General features: G+C 54.9%; 3 protein-coding genes across 11 annotated transcripts; all 3 read left to right on the forward strand.

The window, feature by feature from the left end:
* The first annotated feature begins 8,223 nt into the window (after positions 1-8,223).
* CIMAP1B (ciliary microtubule associated protein 1B) lies at positions 8,224-11,360 on the forward strand. 6 transcript variants are annotated; one of them, XM_059681285.1, is made up of 6 exons: positions 8,838-9,071; positions 9,354-9,557; positions 9,768-9,872; positions 9,969-10,090; positions 10,206-10,346; positions 10,539-11,350. In XM_059681285.1, exons 1-6 carry the CDS (start codon positions 8,963-8,965, stop codon positions 10,617-10,619), a joined length of 762 nt encoding a protein of 253 aa, XP_059537268.1. In that variant the 5' UTR covers positions 8,838-8,962; the 3' UTR covers positions 10,620-11,350. The 6 variants fall into 6 exon arrangements, with proteins under 6 accessions (XP_059537265.1, XP_059537267.1, XP_059537266.1 ...); XM_059681282.1 differs by adding an exon at positions 8,224-8,319 and having other exon boundaries at positions 8,932-9,071; positions 9,768-10,090; positions 10,206-11,356; XM_059681284.1 differs by having other exon boundaries at positions 8,837-9,071; positions 10,206-11,354.
* A 50-nt stretch (positions 11,361-11,410) lies between these two features.
* Positions 11,411-15,332, forward strand: TYMP (thymidine phosphorylase). The gene is made up of 10 exons (XM_059681280.1): positions 11,411-11,556; positions 11,723-11,945; positions 12,095-12,297; positions 12,692-12,790; positions 13,211-13,340; positions 13,659-13,777; positions 14,232-14,394; positions 14,475-14,705; positions 14,818-14,958; positions 15,040-15,332. The coding sequence occupies exons 2-10, from the start codon at positions 11,753-11,755 to the stop codon at positions 15,192-15,194; spliced, it is 1,434 nt and encodes a 477-aa protein (XP_059537263.1). The 5' UTR covers positions 11,411-11,556; positions 11,723-11,752; the 3' UTR covers positions 15,195-15,332.
* A 184-nt stretch (positions 15,333-15,516) lies between these two features.
* Positions 15,517-17,493, forward strand: LOC132226838 (protein SCO2 homolog, mitochondrial). Of its 4 annotated transcripts, none has more exons than XM_059681289.1 (4): positions 15,517-15,690; positions 15,887-16,108; positions 16,276-16,347; positions 16,647-17,493. In XM_059681289.1, exons 3-4 carry the CDS (start codon positions 16,334-16,336, stop codon positions 17,461-17,463), a joined length of 831 nt encoding a protein of 276 aa, XP_059537272.1. In that variant the 5' UTR covers positions 15,517-15,690; positions 15,887-16,108; positions 16,276-16,333; the 3' UTR covers positions 17,464-17,493. The 4 variants fall into 4 exon arrangements, with proteins under 4 accessions (XP_059537272.1, XP_059537270.1, XP_059537271.1 ...); XM_059681287.1 differs by having other exon boundaries at positions 15,887-16,014; positions 16,258-16,347; XM_059681288.1 differs by lacking the exon at positions 15,887-16,108 and having other exon boundaries at positions 16,258-16,347.
* The last annotated feature ends 98 nt before the right edge of the window (positions 17,494-17,591 follow it).

Below are 17,591 nucleotides of genomic sequence, written 5' to 3' on the forward strand. Positions count from 1 at the left end.
TTGGCACTTTGGAAAGACCATTGGCCTGTGGACTGAAGGGTCCCAGGTTCGATTCTGGTCAAGGGTGTGTACCTCGGTTGCAGGCTCGAGCCCCAACCCTGATCAGGGCATGTGCAAAAGCAGCCAGTCGCTCTATCTCTCTCACATAGATATTTCTGTGTGTGTGCCTCTCCCACTGTCTCTAAAAGTCAATGAGAAAATGTTCTCAGGTGAGGATTTAAAAAAACAAGAAAGAATAATCTTTAACATCAATCCTTCTGAAACTCTTCCCTAAAATTGAAAAGGCAGGAACACTTCCTAATTCATCCCATAATGTTAGCATTATACTGATACCAAAGCCAAATAAATACATCACAGGAAAATAAGATTACAGACTAGTACCCCTTATGAATATAGATGCAAAAATCCTCAACAAAATAGGAGCAAATTCAGTCCAATACCATATTAAAAGTGTTATACATTATAACCAAATGGAATTTATCCCAAGGATGCAAGGTGGGATTCAATGTAAGAAAATCAATCAATGAGGTATATTGATTAGAATACATTAATTTTAGACTACATTAATGAACTAGAGAACATTAATAGAAGAAAGGGAAAAAACACCTGATCATCTCAATTGACACAGAAAGTACAAGAATTATTCTTTAAACCCAGTACCTGTTCATGAAGAAAACACTCAGAAAACTACTAGTAAGAATCAAAGGGAACTTTGACGTGATAAAGGGTATTTAAGAAAATCCCCCGGCTGACATAATCAGTGGTGAAAGACTGAAAATGTCCCATCCCCTACGGACAGAAACAAGGAAAGTGCCTGCTTTCGCTGCTGCTCTTTAACATTGTACTGGACGTTCTGGTCAGAGCTGTTAGTGAAGAAAAAGGCATCCAGATTTGAAAGGAAGAGGTAAAACTATCTCAATTTACAAATGACATGATCTTATACTAGAAAATCTCAAAGAACCAAAAAGAAAGCAACTTGAGCTAATGAACAAATTTAGCGAAATTGCAAAATACAAGGTCAACACACAAAAATCAGTTGTGTTGCTATACACCAGCAACAAACAATCTGAAAAGAAAGCAATTCCACTTACAATATAAAAGAACTAAATACTTGGGAATAAATGTAACCGAAGAAGCTGAAAACTGAAAAACATTGCTGACATTAAAGCGGACCTAGATAAACGGAAGGGCATCCTGTATTCGTGGATTGGAAGACAATATTGTTAAGATGTCAGTACTGCCCACAGTGACCTACAGATTCAATGGAACCGCTATCAAAATTCCAGTAGCCTTTTTTGCAGAAATGGCAAAGCCCATCCTCAAATTTATTGGAATTGGAAGAGGTCCTAAGATGTGATGACCCACGTTCCGTTGTGGTTCAGTGTTCGGGCTCTGGAGAAGGGCTGCGCGCAAATGACAGAGACGAGACAAGAAATAATAATTTGGAAATTGGGGGGCCAGGCGGGAGCCCAACACAAGAGGGAGGACTCCACTTGTGCTCAGGCCTTGCCATCCTTTTATTCAGTTTGGGATACACCTATAGCCCTTAGGCAGGCAATTCCATAACAGCCAGACAATCTTATCAGTAAGGATTTACATGACTATCTAGTCGGGAAATCGCTTCAGCTACCATTGTGTTGACTAAACAGTCGGTGCATAGTTCCGACCTTTGCCAGGGCTCAAATTCACCAGCGTTCCGGGCTCCTTGTCCACACCTCTCTGCTAGTGAAGACAATGAGCAGCTTCCAAAACTGAATAGCCAAAGCAATCATGACAGGAACAAAGTTGGAAGACACACTTCCTAATTTCAGAACTTACTACAAAGCTACAGTATTCAAAGCAGTGTGGTACTGGCATAAGGATAGACATATACTAGTAGATGAATACAATAGAACTGAAAGTCCAGAAATAAACCCATGTGTCTCTAAGCCAATTGATTTTTTTATTTGATTTTTTTATATATCTTTTATTGATTTCAGAGAGGAAGGGAGAGGGAAAGAGAGATAGAAACATCAATGATGAGAGAGAATCATTGATCAGCTTCCTCCTGCACACCCCACACTGGGGATTGAACCTGCAACCCGGGCATGTGCCCTGACCAGGAATTGAACCGTGACTGCCTAGTTCATAGGTCGATGCTCAACCACTGAGCCACACCAGCCGGGCTAGCCAATTGAGTTTTTACAATGGTGCCAAGACCATTCATTGGAGAATAACAGTCTCATCAGTAAAGGCGCTGGGACAGCTGGCTATTCACACGCAAAAGAATGAAGTTGGATCCCTCCCTTACACTGTATACATAACTCAAATGGATCAACATTCTAAATATAAAGCTAAAACCATAAAACTCTTAGAAGAAAACACAGGCATAAATTTCATGGTCTTGGGTTTTGCAATGGATTCTTATTATAACACCAATAAAAATGAGCAACAAAAGAAAACCATAGATAAACCTCAACAAAACATAAAGCTTTTGTGCATCAAAGGATATGATTTTTAAAAGTGACAATTTGCAGAATGGGAGAAAATGTTTTCAAATCATATATCTGATAAGGGTCTGATATACAGAATGTATGAAGAACTCTTAACACCTCAACAACAAAAACACACAACCCATATATTTTAATGGGCAAAAGTCTTAAGTAGGCATTTCTCAAAAGAAAATATATAGATGACTAGTTAGCATATGAAAAGATGCTTAACATCATTAGTCATTGGGGAAATGCAAATCTAAACCACAACAATGTACCACTTAACATCCACTAAGATGGCTATAAATTAAAAATCAACACTAATAAAAGAGAAAAATGGTAATTGGCGTACGAGCTACCCTTTTCATTGGCTGATCAGGGCTATATGCAAATTAACTGCCAACTAAGATTGGCAGTTAACTGCCAACAAGATGGCGGTTAATTTGCATATGTAGGCACAATGCAGGGAGGCGAAAGGGAAAGCAGGAAGAAGCCCCCTGCCACTGACAGTGATCGGAAACCCAGGGGGGAGCTAAGAGCTGGGGGGCAGGGCAAAGGCGGCCCTAGGGCCGCCTTTGCCCTGCCCCCCAGCCATGATCGGAGAATCAGGTGCCTTTGCCGCCCTGGCCAGTGATAGCAGGAAGTAGGGGTGGAGCCAGCGATGGGAGCTGGGCACGGTCGAAGCTGGCAGTCCCAGAAGCTAGGGGTCCCTTGCCTGGGCCTAAAGCGAAGCCCACAATCGTGGGGCCGCTGCAGCTGCGGGTCCCCGCTGCCCGGGCCGGACGCCTCAGCCAGAGGCCTCCGGCCTGGGCAAGGGGCCGATCCTGCGATTGGAGGGTGATGGGGGTCAACGCCTGAGGGCTCCCAGTATGTGAGAGGGGGCAGGCTGGGCTGAGGGACACTCCTCCCCACACACACCCAGTGCACGAATTTCGTGCACCGGGCCCCTAGTAGTAAATAAAAGTGTTGGCAAGCCCTAGCTGGTTCGACTCAGTGGATAGAGCGTCAGTCTGCAGACTGAAGGGTCCCGGGTTCGATTCCGTTCAAGGGCATATGCCGGGGTTGCAGGCTCAATCCCCAGTAGGGGGTGTGCAGGAGACAGCCAATCAATGATTCTCTCTCATCAGTGATGTTTCTATCTATCTCCCTTCCTCTCTGAAATAAATAAAAATATCTATTTTAAAAAGTTTTGGCAAGACTGTGGAAAAACTTGAACTCTCACATATTGCTGGAGGGAATGTAAAATGGTTCAGCCACTGTGGAAAATAATTTGGCAGGTCTTCATAAAGCTAAACATAAAACTACCACGTGACCCAGCAATTTAAGGCATATATCTGAAAGAATTAAAGACAAGTACTCAAATGTGTTTATGTACACACATGTTCATAGCTCTGCTCATTCACAATAGCCAAAAAGAAGAAACAGCCCAAATGTCCATCCACGGGGGATAAACACATTGTGGCATGTACATAAATTGAAGCAGCCATAAAAAGGAAGGAAATTCTGACACGTGCTACAGCTATTCACCTTGAACACAGCACACTAAGTGCAATAAGCCAGACGGAGAATGATTTCACTGTATGATTTCACTGTAATGAGGTACTTAGAGTAGTCAAATTCATAGAGACAGGAAGTAGATTAGAGATTACCAAGGACTGGGAGGAGAGGAGGACTTATTGTTTAATGGGTACCGAGTTTACGTTGGGGATGATGAAAAAATTTTGGATCTAGATAGTGGTGATGGATACACAGGGTTGTGAATGGATTTAGCACCATTGAATTGTGCCCTTACAAATGGTTAAAATGACAAATATTATCACACAGTCCTCAAGCTGTCATTATTCTGCATCATAGGCCAGCCGTAGATGTTCTAACAGAACCATGTAAGGTCCCAACAGCGAGGGTGAGCAGGAGCACTGATCACATTATACATTTGTATGTTCCCACCAAAGGGACTTGGCATATCTAGTTTTTCCAAGTATCAAGAAATGCATTAAAGAATTTTCAGACCTGGGAACAGCCCTCAGGAGTGTGTTCCCTGAGAGCTAAGGTGTGCATACAAGAGTCCTGGCAACAGGACACTGACCTCGGTCAAGGCCTGCTGTCTCTTCGCAGACTGGCTCTGTCCAGATGAGTCTGTTTTCAGCTAAGTCACCTAAAGCAGGAAGGAACGCCTAGACTCATGTCTCAACAATTTATAAATTAAGAATCATTAGGTCAGCATCAACAACCAATATTTATTAATAATCAAAGCAAGAATAACAGTTGTGGGGAAAAATCAAGTGTTTTATTTAGAAGTATTTGGTACCAGAGGAGGAGGCCTCCCGTAATAATGTTGAAGGTAGAAGTCATGCACACCATATGTATTTGTTTTAAATTTTATGAAAAGAACAAAGTAAATCAAAAGAAAAACGATATATCTTCCTTGCCACATATTACAAAATATTTCCCCAATGATAAACCTTAAAACTAGACAAACTACCTTCAGTGGGAAGAGGAGGGGAGGGGCCGGGTGGCGCAGTGTATACAGAGCGCCCTCTGGTGGTAGGTGCTATGCATACCATCCTCCAAAATAACATCTCAAGGTTACAGAAGGGGCCACAGAAATCTCTTTCAAATGTATGGAATCTGAGCGGATGTAAACTGTTAGGTGACTATTTTTAAACTGTGCTATAGGTCCGGCCTGTGTGGCTCAATGGTTGAGCATCGACTCACGAACCAAGAGGTCACCCATTCGATTCCAGTTCGTTGTGGACGACTCTCAGCAGCATAACGTCAAAATGGTTCAACCGCTCTGAGAAGTTTGGCAATTTCTTAAAACACAAACAAACACACAGTTACCATCCACCCACAATAGAGTCCTGGCATTTATCCCAGAGAAACGAAATGTCTACACAAACACCTGCACAAAGATGCTCATAGTTTCATTTTTAATAGCCACGCTATTTTTAAAAATTAATAACAATAAGAATGTTGTGTATCGAAAACTACAGATATAACTAAAACCATATTTCCTGAAAACCCATGACCATAGGTTTTTTTTAAATATATTTTATTGATTTTTTACAGAGAGGAATAGAGTTAGAAACATCGATGAACGAGAAACATCGATCAGCTGTCTCTTGCACACCCCCTCCTGGGGATGTGCCCGCAACCAAGGTACATGCCCTTGACTGGAATCAAACCCGGGACCCTTCCGTCCGCAGGCTGACGCTCTATCCACTGAGCCAAACTGGTCAGGGCAATTTCTTTTTAATTGTTTGGGGTTTTTTAAAATATGTTTTTATTGATTTTATTATTTTTTAATCCTCACCCGAGGATATTTTTCCATTGATTTTTAGGGAGAGTGGAAGAGAGAGGGAAAGACAGAGAAACAGCAATGGAGAGAAACGCATCGATTGGTTGCCTCCTGCACCGGCCAGGGCTCGGGCCAGGTAGCAGCCTGCAACTGAGGTACATGCCCTTGACCGGAATCAAACCCGGACCCTTTAGTCCCCAGACTGACCCTCTGTCCATTTAGCCAAACCAGCTAGGACTCATGACCATAGTTTTAAATGTCCTTATAACTAAATAAAGACTGAAAAGTAAATTGACTAAGCCTGGGTTCCTAGGAAAGCAACGCTGAGGCAGAAACTTTGAACACTGCTTGATTAAGGTGTGACCGCAGGGAGAGGGAGAGGGAGGAAGCCACTACTGGGTGCTGAGCGTGCCAGCTGCTCCTTCTCAAGGGATCAGCCTCCAAGAGGCCAAATAAATTCATCATTTCCCAGTATTGTCCTTTAGGGGAAGAATTAATCCAGTCAAAGCTCTTCCCCTTGGCCCTGGCCAGGTAGCTCAGATGGTTAGAGAGCATTGTCCCAATATGCCAAGGTTCACTCTCCGGACAGAGCACATACAAGAAGCAACCATGTATGCACCAATGAATGCATACATAAGTGAAACAGTAAATCAACGTTTCTCTCTCATCAGTAAATAAATAACTTTTTTAAAAAATATATTTTATTGATTTTTTTACAGAGGCAGGGAGAGGGATAGAGAGTTAGAAGCACTGATGAGAGAGAAACATCGATCAGCTGCCTCCTGCACACTCCCTACTGGGGATGTACCCGCAACCAAGGCATGTGCCCCTGACTGGAATCAAACCTGGGACCCTTCAGTCCGCAGTCCGACAGTCTATCCACTGAGCCAAACTGGTTAGGGCAATAAATAATTTTTTTTTAAGGTCTTCCCCATGGAGTGTGAATTTCCTGCATTTCCAGGCTGCCCTGAGGTGGGGAGCGAGGTGCAGCTGGCCAGTCACCACAATCCATCTTGGTTCCCACTCCTGGGCTGGCACCCAGGGCTCAGCACTCACTTGACAAAGGCCAGGAAGTCCCACCAGACCACTGGACACTCCTCCCTGCCCTTTGCCCTCTAGGAGCTGGTGGGAGAGTGCCAAGTTGGGCAGAATAGACCCATGCTTTCTGGATCTAAAGAACGGTGCACTTGACTGTTCTTTTTTCTAATATTTGTAACATGTTTATTTAAATTTTTTCTTCATTAATAATGAAATCAAGGAAGACTTTGTTTCCCTCTGAACACAGCTTTAGCTATGTCCTATAGAGCAGAGTATGAAGGCATGCACCTTTGCAGTTTTATATATATAAAGGGTGTCCCAAAATTCACGCAAGAAGTAATTTTGATAGAAAACACAGGTTTATAATTAAAAGTTGTAAATTTTTTATTGATTCACAAAGTATACAGTATAGGGTTATGTATGGAATAGCATATCGGGTAAATGGATTATCATGTCGCAATAGCGAGCACCATCAACTGTTATTGCCTGAGCAGCCTTTTCGAATGGTCCGATGATGCCTCCAGCCCAAGATCCGCACCAAACAGTGACACGTTGTGGATGGCTTGGTTAATCGACAAAATTGTCGCATTTGGGGTTCAGAAAATCCACGAGTGATTGAGAAACAAACACATCCACAACGTGTCACTGTTTGGTGCGGATTTTGGGCTAGAGGCATCATCAGACCCTTCTTCTTAGAAAATGCGGCTGCTCAGGCAATAAGTTAATGGTGCTCGCTATCGCGACATGATAATCCATTTACCCAATATGGTATTTCATATATAACCCTATACTGTATACTTTATAAATCAATAAAAATTTACAACTTTTAATTATAAACCTGTGTTTTCTATCAGAATTACTTCTTGCGTGAATTTTGGGACACCCTTTACTTTGAAACTTCATATTTTGAGTTTTTCTTTGATTCAGGGGTTTTTTTTAAAGATAATTTTCTATTTTCTAACTATTTAAGTTCTCTTGGTTTTTTAACATTTTACTGTTTGTTTAGAATTGCTTTGGATTACGATCAAATCATCTGTCCTAGTTTTTCTCTTTATTCAATTTGCGCGCGCGCGAGCGTGTGTGTGTGTGTGTGTGTGTGTGTGTGTGTGTGTTGTGTGTGTGTGTGTGTGTGTGTGTGTGTGTGTGTGGCCTGGCACATAATGATATTTTGCAAATATTCTGTGGGTTTAAATAGATGCAACGCTCTCTCTCTACACATAATAATAAACGGAGCCTGCTGATTGTATTAAAGTTTTTTGTTCTCATACCTGCTTTTCACCTGAGTATCTGTCTATCCTGGAATGGGTGTATGGAGCCTCGGGGAGCCTGAGGCCCGCGCGCTGGTCCTGGCCAACGCCAGGCTCCAAGGAGGAGAGGCGCCGCGAGAGGCAGGGCTGGGGGCGGGGCGGGGCCAGACCGCCGGGTTGCCAGGCGGCAGGACGGGGACACAATGGGGTCGGGGAGTTGGCCGGGACACCCACTTGCCTTCCCAGCCGGTAGCCACAGGAGCAGGTTAGTGCATCAACTTCAGGCCCCTCCAGGCGCCGGTCCCAGTGCGGCTCCCCTGCTGCGGCATCTTCCCCAGACGCCCACACCGCAGCCCCCAGAACCCCGGGGACTCCCCTTCGGCGGTGCCGAGTCCAAGCTTGGCGTGGGCACACTCACACTGAACTCACTCAGTTTGGGGGTGGGGGTGGAGAAGGCCTCGCAGCTGGGTCCCTACCCTGCGCCCCCCCCCAAACTGGGATACCCCCCCCCACACACACACACTGAACGCACTCAGTTTGGGGGTGGGGGTGGAGAAGGCCTCGCAGCTGGGTCCCTACCCTGCGCCCCCCCCAAAACTGGGATACCCCCCACACACACACACACACACTGAACGCACTCAGTTTGGGGGTGGGGGTGGAGAAGGCCTCGCAGCTGGGTTCCTACCCTGCGCCCCCCCTCAAAACTGGGATACCCCCCCCCCACACACACACACACACACTCACACACGCGCGCGCGCGCGCCCGGAGCTGGGAAAGCTACTGTGTTTTCTGGCGCCTGGGAGACGGGTGGGGCCCCGCCTGGCTCGCCCCTGGAGTTGCCGGGATGTGTCCCCGCCCGCCCACCTTCTGTCCACAGGTGCTGCGGGCCGTAGAGGACCCACCGCGCCATGGGCTCGGACCTCTGGGTCGGTCCCTGGCGACCGCACCGGCCCCGCGGCCCCATCGCGGCGCACTACCGGGGCCCGGGACCCAAATACAAGCTGCCCTCCAACACCGGTACCGGCGCGCGTCGCTGCGCGGGGTGGGGTGGGAGGAAGGGCTGGCGAGGTCTGTGTCGGGAGTGGGATGCTGTACCGGAGAGCGGGAGGTCCGTTCTGGGGGGGCTGTACCCCGGGCCGGAGAGCGGGAGGTCCGTTCTGGGGGGGCTGTGCCCGGGCCGGAGAGCGGGAGGTCCGTTCTGGGGGGGCTGTACCCCGGGCCGGAGAGCGGGAGGTCCGTTCTGGGGGGGCTGTGCCGGGGCCGGAGCGGCCGGACCGGGTGACGCTGGGTCGCCCGCAGGTTACGTGCTGCACGACCCCTCGCGGGCCCGCGCCCCCGCCTTCACCTTCGGCCTGCGCCTCCCCAAGCAGCAGGTCTCGTGCAGCCCCGGGCCGGGCTACTTGGTGCCGGCGCGCATGACGGTGCGCGGCTGGGACGGCACCCCCGCCTTCTCCATCTTCGGCCGCCAGCGCCACGCCGCGCCCAGCCTCACTCCCGGACCGGGTCAGGACCCCTGCCCGCCCCCCAGGGCCAAGCGGCACCCAGAACTCCCACCCGAGCCCGACCCCGGGGACCCTCACACTCCAAGTTCGGGGCTCCGTATCGGACCTCCAAGAACTGCAGGCTCCACGGGTTTTGACCAACCGCGGTTCGGTGTCCCCTAATCCCAGAACCCAGGCCTGGTTCTGCCGACACCCCCGGTCCGCCCCACAGGCAGGTACTTCCCGGAGCGAGCGGGCAACGCCACGTACCCCAGCGCGCCTCGACACACCATGGCCCCCCGAAACTGGGGCGTGCAAGCGGAGCACAACAGCCCAGGTGAGACCACGCGGGTCCGTTACCGCTGCGAGGCCCTTCCCACCCGGCCCCGCGGCCACCGGGCTCACCCCAGGCCCCCTCGCTGGCTGCTCCCAGGTCCCGGCTCCTACACGGTGCCCTCGGTCCTGGGCCCGCGAGTCATCAGTAAGGTCTCCGCCCCCACCTACTCTCTCTACGGCCGCAGCGTCGTGGGCAGCTTCTTCGAGGACCTCAGCAAGGTGAGGGCGCTGCGGGCTCCACGTCGGGAGGGGCAACTGGGCAGCGGGTGAGGAAGCCAGGGCTGGGGCCAGTGGCCAACGGGAATGGAGGCCCAGCCCAGCCCCGCTCCCGCAGACCCCAGGTCCCGGCACCTACCACGTGGTGAACCCCGGCATCTACAAGTCTCGGGCCCCCCAGTTCACGATGCAGCCGCGGACGGCGCTCCCCCAAGACAAGAGCCAGAACCCCGGGCCCGCAGCCTACAGTGTGGACCAGGTGATCCGGGGTCCCGGGGCCAGGGGCCAGGGTCTGATCCGGGGGATGAGAGTCCGGGTCCAGGATGGAGGGTCCGACGCCCGAGGTTTGGGACCGGGGCAGGGGTGGGGGTAAAGGGGAGACAGGACGGGGACCCTGGCGCGGAGCTGCAGGGTCGGCCTGCGAGATCAGCGGCGTCTCCTGGGCCCCCAGCACCGGAAGCCCCGCGGCTGGAGCTTCGGGATCCGACACTCCGACTACGTGGCCCAGACCTTGGCCGAAGTGGATGACTGATGGGCCGGCGGGCGCGGCCCCACAAACCTCTGCTTAAAGCTTCGGGAACCAGCCGGGTGTCCGCCTCTCTGTGCGCCGGGCCCGGAGAGGGCGAGGGGGCGGAAGGGCGGGGAGCGGGGTGCGGCGAGTCCGGGAAGTCGAGTCCCTGGGGCCTGTGATTGGCCGGAACCAAAGAAACCAAAATCGAAAGCCGCGTCTCCAGACCCCGGTAGACGAGCTGGTGCGAGCTTCCTGCCCGGGTGCCAAGCTTGCAGTTTGGACCGTAGTCAGGGCACCTACAAGTCAGCCAATGAGTGCATCGATAAGTAAAATAACTACTTTACGTTTCTCTTTTCCTCTCTAAAATCCAATAAAAAAATATCCTCGGGTGAGAATTGAAAACAAAAAAACCTGGGGGGGGGGGGGTGAGGGGTCATGTGGGGATAAGGACACGTATGTAATAACTTAATCAATGAAAATTTAAAAAATAAAAATAAAGAAACCGCCCTGGCCTGTGTGCTCAGTGGTTAGCGCGTGGGCTTACGCACCGAAGGGTCGGGGGTCGCGGGTTAGACGCTGGTCCGGGCAGGTCCCTGAGTTGCGGGATTCTCCCCACCCCCTTCCTCCCTCCCTCCCACTCTCCCTGAAGAACAATGGAAAAGATATCATGTGAGGATTAACAAAAAAACACGTAGTCACTAATTTTTGAAAAACACATCATCCCGCCTCCTCGAGGCGGCGATTGGCCCAGAGTCCTATCCGTATGAGGCCCCGCCCACCTGCCGTCTAGGGCAGCCAGTGACCAACGGGTCCGCCCCTCCCTGTGGGGAACTGCCCCTGCCTGTCGGGAACTGCCCCTGCCTGTCGGGAACTGCCCCTCCCTGTCCTCGCCTGGAGGGACAGGGCGGAGGCCGGCAGGAACCGAAGCAGGAAAGGCGAGGGCCGCTGTCCGGAACAGGTAGGAGCCGGGGTCCCGTTATGAGGCTGAGACGTGGGAGCTGGACCCAGAGACACGCACGTGGGCAACACAGACCAGGCGGCGGGCGGGGCGGACAGCAGGAAGGAACGGGCGGGGACGAGCGCACCTGGCTGCTCCGATGAACACAGGGCGGGGCGGGTCCCAGGTGTGTCTCCCACCCCGCAGGCTCGGAGCAATGGCGACGCCGGGAGCCCCACTGGGTGGCGTCCCGTCCGGAGGGCCCCAGTGCCCTCCTGACCCAGCGCTGGAGCCCAAGCAGCTCCCGGAGCTGATCCGCCTGAAGCGAGACGGAGTCCGCCTGAGCGAGCGAGACATTCAGAGTTTCGTGAGCGCCGCGGTGGACGGGAGCGCGCAGGGCGCACAGATAGGTGTGTGGGGCAGGTGGGCATTCCTGACTCCAGCGAGACCTCCTACCCTTGGCACCCCAGGGCTCCGCACCACGTCCCTGGCCCCAGGCTAACCCACCCCTGTGAGAGCGCCCCCTCATGCTGCCTACACCACCGTGTCCCATGTTTAGGGGCCATGCTCATGGCCATCCGACTGCAAGGCATGGATCTGGAGGAGACTGTGGCGCTAACCCGGGCCCTAGCCAACTCCGGGCAGCAGCTGGAGTGGCCAGAGGCCTGGCATCAGCAGCTCGTGGACAAACATTCCACAGGGGGAGTGGGTGACAAGGTCAGCCTGGTCCTGGCACCTGCCCTGGCTGCCTGTGGCTGCAAGGTGAGGTGCCTCCTCTCCAAACCGGAAACTCAGGCCTCAGAGGCGGGCAGCTCCCAACCTCTAATTTGGTCCAGAAAGAGCCCCCAAAGGCAGGACCCAAGCTCCTTGCCCCCCCTCCCCCATTCCCAGCAGCCCCCGTAACAGGACCACGCTATCCAGCGCCCCTTCCTCTTCAGTACCCGAGAAAGGACCCCAAAGGAAAAGCTGGGTACTCCTCCCTGGGCAGATACCAGCCTCCTTCCTCAGTCCCAAACCAGGACAATTTCTTTCCCATTCCCTCTCCACCAGGTGGACACCCACTACCACTTCTAACTGCAGCTGAAGTCCTAACCAGGGAAGTGAGGGAGGAGGTGGAGGGTGACAGTGCAGGTGTACTCAGACCCCTGTCCAACAGGTACCCATGATCAGTGGGCGTGGTTTGGGGCACACAGGAGGCACCTTGGATAAACTAGAGTCGATTCCTGGATTCACCGTCATCCAGAGCCCGGAGCAGGTACGTGGAAGCCACTGATCAGTCATTGACCTGGATTATTGATGTAAACATTAAACAGAATCGCAGAAGGATCACTGATGGGTTATCAGTCAGGGTCACTAATGAGGATATTCATAAAAGTTATTCATGGGTCTTTGCTGATCATTGGACTTTGGTCAAAGTTACCAACAGACTTTTGGTTGGAGCCATTAATAGGGACTTGGTAAAAATCCCCAATGGGCCATGGGGCATCGATTAATGTCACTGATGGGTTGAGCCAATCATTATGAGGACTTATCAGAATTGTTCCTAAGTTACTGGTCATGGTTTTGACATTTGTCAAGGAGGCTGGTGAGTCCCTTGATCAGGGTTAGTGATGGGGTCATTGACCAGAGGTCACTGACAGTCACTGGGAGTCCTGACATATGGGGATTTGGCCAGATGCAAGGTCTGCTGGAGAGAGTGGGCTGCTGTATTGTGGGTCAGAGCAAGGAGCTGGTTCCTGCCGATGGAATCCTGTATGCAGCCCGAGATGTGACAGCAACCGTTGACAGCCTGCCACTCATCACAGGTGACCTGACCCCACACTCCAGGGTCCACCTTCTGCATGTTAAACATCCCTGACTTCTGATGGACCAGTAAAGGGTCCTCTCCTAAGGGGACTGTGGGACCTCCCCCAACCCCAGGGTAGACGTCCCCTCACCACTCAAGAGGGAGACCTGGCTGAAGCACAACAGTCCAGGCCCTGTGACGCCCATCATAAGGGACTTGACCCTCAATGTTCAGAGTCCCTGACTCCTCATGTCTGACCTGAGAGCCAGGATGCCCTGCATCGCTCAGGACGCGCCAAGCTCTCCTGTACCCAAGCCCCCCTCTGCCTCCCTCCCAGCCTCCATCCTCAGCAAGAAGGTGGTGGAGAACCTGTCTGCACTGGTGATGGATGTGAAGTTCGGAGGGGCTGCCGTCTTCCCGAGCCAGGAAAAGGCCCGGGAACTGGCTAGAGCGCTGGTGAGCGGCTGTGCCCAAGGAGCCTCTGCTGGGGAGGGTCTCCCCCTACGGGCCCAGCCTCCCCTTCATAACCGAGCAGCCTGCTCCCTGTTGCCTCGGCCACATCCACTCAGCAGGCCTGTGTCACCATGGCCTCTGCCAGCACCTGGCTTCCCCACTCCCAGTTCCTCCTTCACCCCTACTCAGTGACTTACCAGGCAAGGCTGGCATGGCCCCGGTCTGGAGAATCCTCATGGCTCTAGGCCCGGGAGGGTACACGGTCTTCCTGACCCCCACCTCTGAAGTCGGGCACATTGCCTGCTTCACCGCTCCCCCCACCCCAACAACCAAACCCTTCTGGGACCCCCTCACTCCTGGGGAACTGGCACCCAGGGGAGCAGCACCGGCTGGAGTTTGGTAACAAGCGGCCCCACAGAATGCAGGGCAAGGGCCACACTGAACCATGTCTCCAAAGGTTAATGTCGGGGCAGGCCTGGGGCTCCGGGTTGCAGCTGCGCTGACAGCCATGGACCATCCCCTGGGCCGCAGCGTGGGCCACACCCTGGAGGTGGAGGAGGCGCTGCTTTGCATGGACGGCGCGGGGCCACCGGACCTGCGGGACCTGGTCGTTAGGCTCGGTGAGTGGACCCGTAAGGTGTCGGGGTGGGAACTACAGAACCGCCTCCGCGGCACCTAAACCCCGGACCCACGCCGGCAGGGGGCGTCCTGCTCTGGCTCAACGGACAGGCGAAGGCCCAGACCGAGGGCGCAGCCCGGGTGGCCGCGACGCTGGACGACGGCTCGGCCCGGGACCGCTTCGAGCGGATGCTCGCGACACAGGGTGTGGACCCGGGCCTGGCCCGAGCCCTCTGCTCCGGGACCCCCGCGCAGCGCCGGCAGCTGCTGCCCCGAGCCCAGCAGCAAGAGGAACTGCTCGCGCCCAAGGACGGTGAGCTCCCGCAGACCCGCCCCCGCCAGGCCCCTTCTCCCCCCAGGTCCCTGCCCTTCCTCAGCCCTGCCCTGCCCCTCGCGCCCACCCGCTCAGCACTCCCTCCCCGCAGGCACCGTGGAATTGGTCCGGGCGCTGCCGCTGGCGCGCGTCCTGCACGAGCTGGGGGCCGGGCGCAGCCGCGCCGGAGAGCCGATCCGGTTCGGGGTGGGCGCCGAGCTGCTGGTCAGCGTGGGCCAGAGGCTGCAACGCGGTGAGCACGAATCCCGGCCCCTCATTACCCCGCCCGCCGCCCCGGCCGCCCCAGCCACTAACCGCCCATCCGCCGCCGCAGGGTCACCCTGGCTCCGCGTGCACCTGGACGCGCCCGCGCTCAGCGACCCGCAGCGGCGAGCCCTGCAGGAGGCGCTCGTGCTCTCGGACCGCGAGCCCTTCGCCGCCCCCTCGCCCTTCTCTGAGCTCATCTTGCCGAACGACGCGCAGCAATAAAGCCGAGAGCAGCAATAAAGCCGAGGGCAGCAATAAGGCCGAGCGGCAGCAATAAAGCCAAGCGCAGCAATAAAGCCGAGGGGCAGCAATAAAGCCGAGCGCAGCAATAAAGCCGAGGGGCAGCAATAAGGCCGAGCGGCAGCAATAAAGCCGAGGGGCAGCAATAAAGCCGAGCGCAGCAATAAAGCCGAGGGCCAGCAATAAGGCCGAGGGCCAGCAATAAAGCCAAGCGCAGCAATAAAGCCGAGGGCAGCAAAGCCGTGTCTGCGCCTGATTCGCTCGCGGGCAGGGGCGGGACTCCCGAAGCGCCGCCCCGTTTGGCACGTGACTCCCCCCCCCCCGCCTGCGCGCACTTCCAGCTGCCATCCGGACGCGCGTGCGCGACGCGTTGACGCGTGCGCAGTGGAATCCAGCGTGGCGACCCGGCAGAGGGCCACCGGCCTCGGGCCCTGAGATCAGGGCGGGGCGTCCGACATCCCAGCGCGAATCGCCCGAGGTGCGGACCCCGGGAAGACTGGGTGCGAGGTTCGGAGGGGCGGGCGGGCAGGCGCCTGCGGTGTGCTGGGCGCGTGGCCTGCGGCAGGTATAGCTTTGCCCGTGCGTGGAGGGCGCCTGAAGGCTCAGGGAGTCTCCGCAGGGGCCGCCGCCTGCCAGGCACATCTCGTGCAGCGCTCGGAGCCCATTTGGTAAAGGAGGCGGGTACAGAGGCTCAGGGACGCGCCCAAGGTCACCCAGCCCGGAGCCCAAGCCCAGGAATCGAGGGAGGAGGGTGGAAGCCAAGCGGTTAGCCCTCGGAGGCCCCTCAGCAGCAGCTGAGCAGGTGAGGGGTCCTCAGACCCCCGCCGACACCCCTCCAGGAGCCCCTGTAGAAAGGCTCGGCCGCCGGAGTTGTCGGGAACCCGGATGTGAAGCGGGTGCGACTTGTGGCCCGTGGAAACCTTTTCTCCAAGCGGGTGGGCCAGCCAGGGAGTGGCCCAGGTTCTGCTGTAGGCGGGGAAGGGGTGGTCTGCCGAGTCTGCCTTTGAGGGTTGAAGCCAGACTCGCCGGCCTCCTTTCTGAAAAGGGGGCTCATTGCAAACAGATACACGTGCTCGCGAACCCAGGCAGCTGTGCTCGCGGAGTGATCTCAGGCGGCTCCTATGCTGAGACACAGGTGAGTGCTGCCCTGTCTGGAGCTGCGGGGCCGGGGCCAGGGCCAGGGCCAGGGCCAGGGAGGGAGGAGGCAGAACGAGGAACTCGCCTGAAGGACAGCAGTGACAGGCTGGACTTCTGATGACACCTAAGCTTGGAGCTTCTGCCTTCAGAGGTGAGACGGTTCTGAGCTCAGCAGAGCACTGGGTGGCCATTTGGGACAGCTTGGTCCTCCAGGTGGAGACCCATTTCCCCAGTGATGGGAGGTGACCCAGGAGGCCAAGGCACCTTCCGGCTCCTGACATGTTTGCCCTCTTCCAGGAGCGTCAGGCCTGTGCTGCTGCTGCTGGCTCAGCTCCCCAGGACTCAGCACGGGCTCTCTCAGCTCAAGGCCTCCACCCTCCTGAAGACTCCTGGAGGCGAGGCCCTCCATGTGAGGTGCCGGCTCTTGTCAAGGCAGGGCCCTGCAGAGACAGGCAGGCAGGGCCAGCCCCGGGGCCCTGGGCTGCGCACTAGGCTGCTGGTCACGGCCTTATTTGGGGCGGGGCTGGGTGGGGCCTGGCTGGCCATGAGGGCTGAGAAGGAGCGGCGGCAGCAGCAGCGGCGGACAGAGGCCCTGCGCCAGGCCTCCGTGGGCCAGGGAGACTTCAGCCTGCTGGACCACCAGGGCCAGGCTCGCTGCAAGGCCGACTTCCGAGGCCAGTGGGTGCTGCTGTACTTTGGCTTCACTCACTGTCCCGACATCTGCCCTGACGAACTGGAGAAGCTGGTGCAGGTGGTGCGGCAGCTGGAGGCCCAGCCCGGCCTGCCCCTGGTGCAGCCCGTCTTCATCACTGTGGACCCCGCGCGGGACGATGTTGCTGCCATGGCCCGCTACGTGCAGGACTTCCACCCGCGGCTCCTGGGCCTGACCGGCTCGGCTGAGCAGGTGGCCCAGGTCAGCCGCAGCTACCGTGTGTACTACAGTGCCGGCCCCAAGGACGCGGACCAGGACTACATCGTGGACCACTCCATCGCCATCTACCTGCTCAACCCCGACGGCCTCTTCACAGACTACTATGGCCGGGCCAGGTCGGCCGAGCAGATTGCAGACAGTGTGCGGCGCCACATGGCTGCCTTCCGCAGCGTCCTGCACTGACCTGGATCATTAAAGGGTGTGGTGGAGCTGCGTGTGTGTCTGAGCCGTACCAGCTGCCCTGGGAGGCCACGGACGAGAGGAGCCCAGCACCTGGCTGTGGGCTGGACGCTGGAGATGGGCAGCTATCT

Source organism: Myotis daubentonii, chromosome 2 (genome assembly GCF_963259705.1).
Source record: "Myotis daubentonii chromosome 2, mMyoDau2.1, whole genome shotgun sequence".
Classification (NCBI taxonomy): Eukaryota; Metazoa; Chordata; class Mammalia; order Chiroptera; family Vespertilionidae; genus Myotis; species Myotis daubentonii.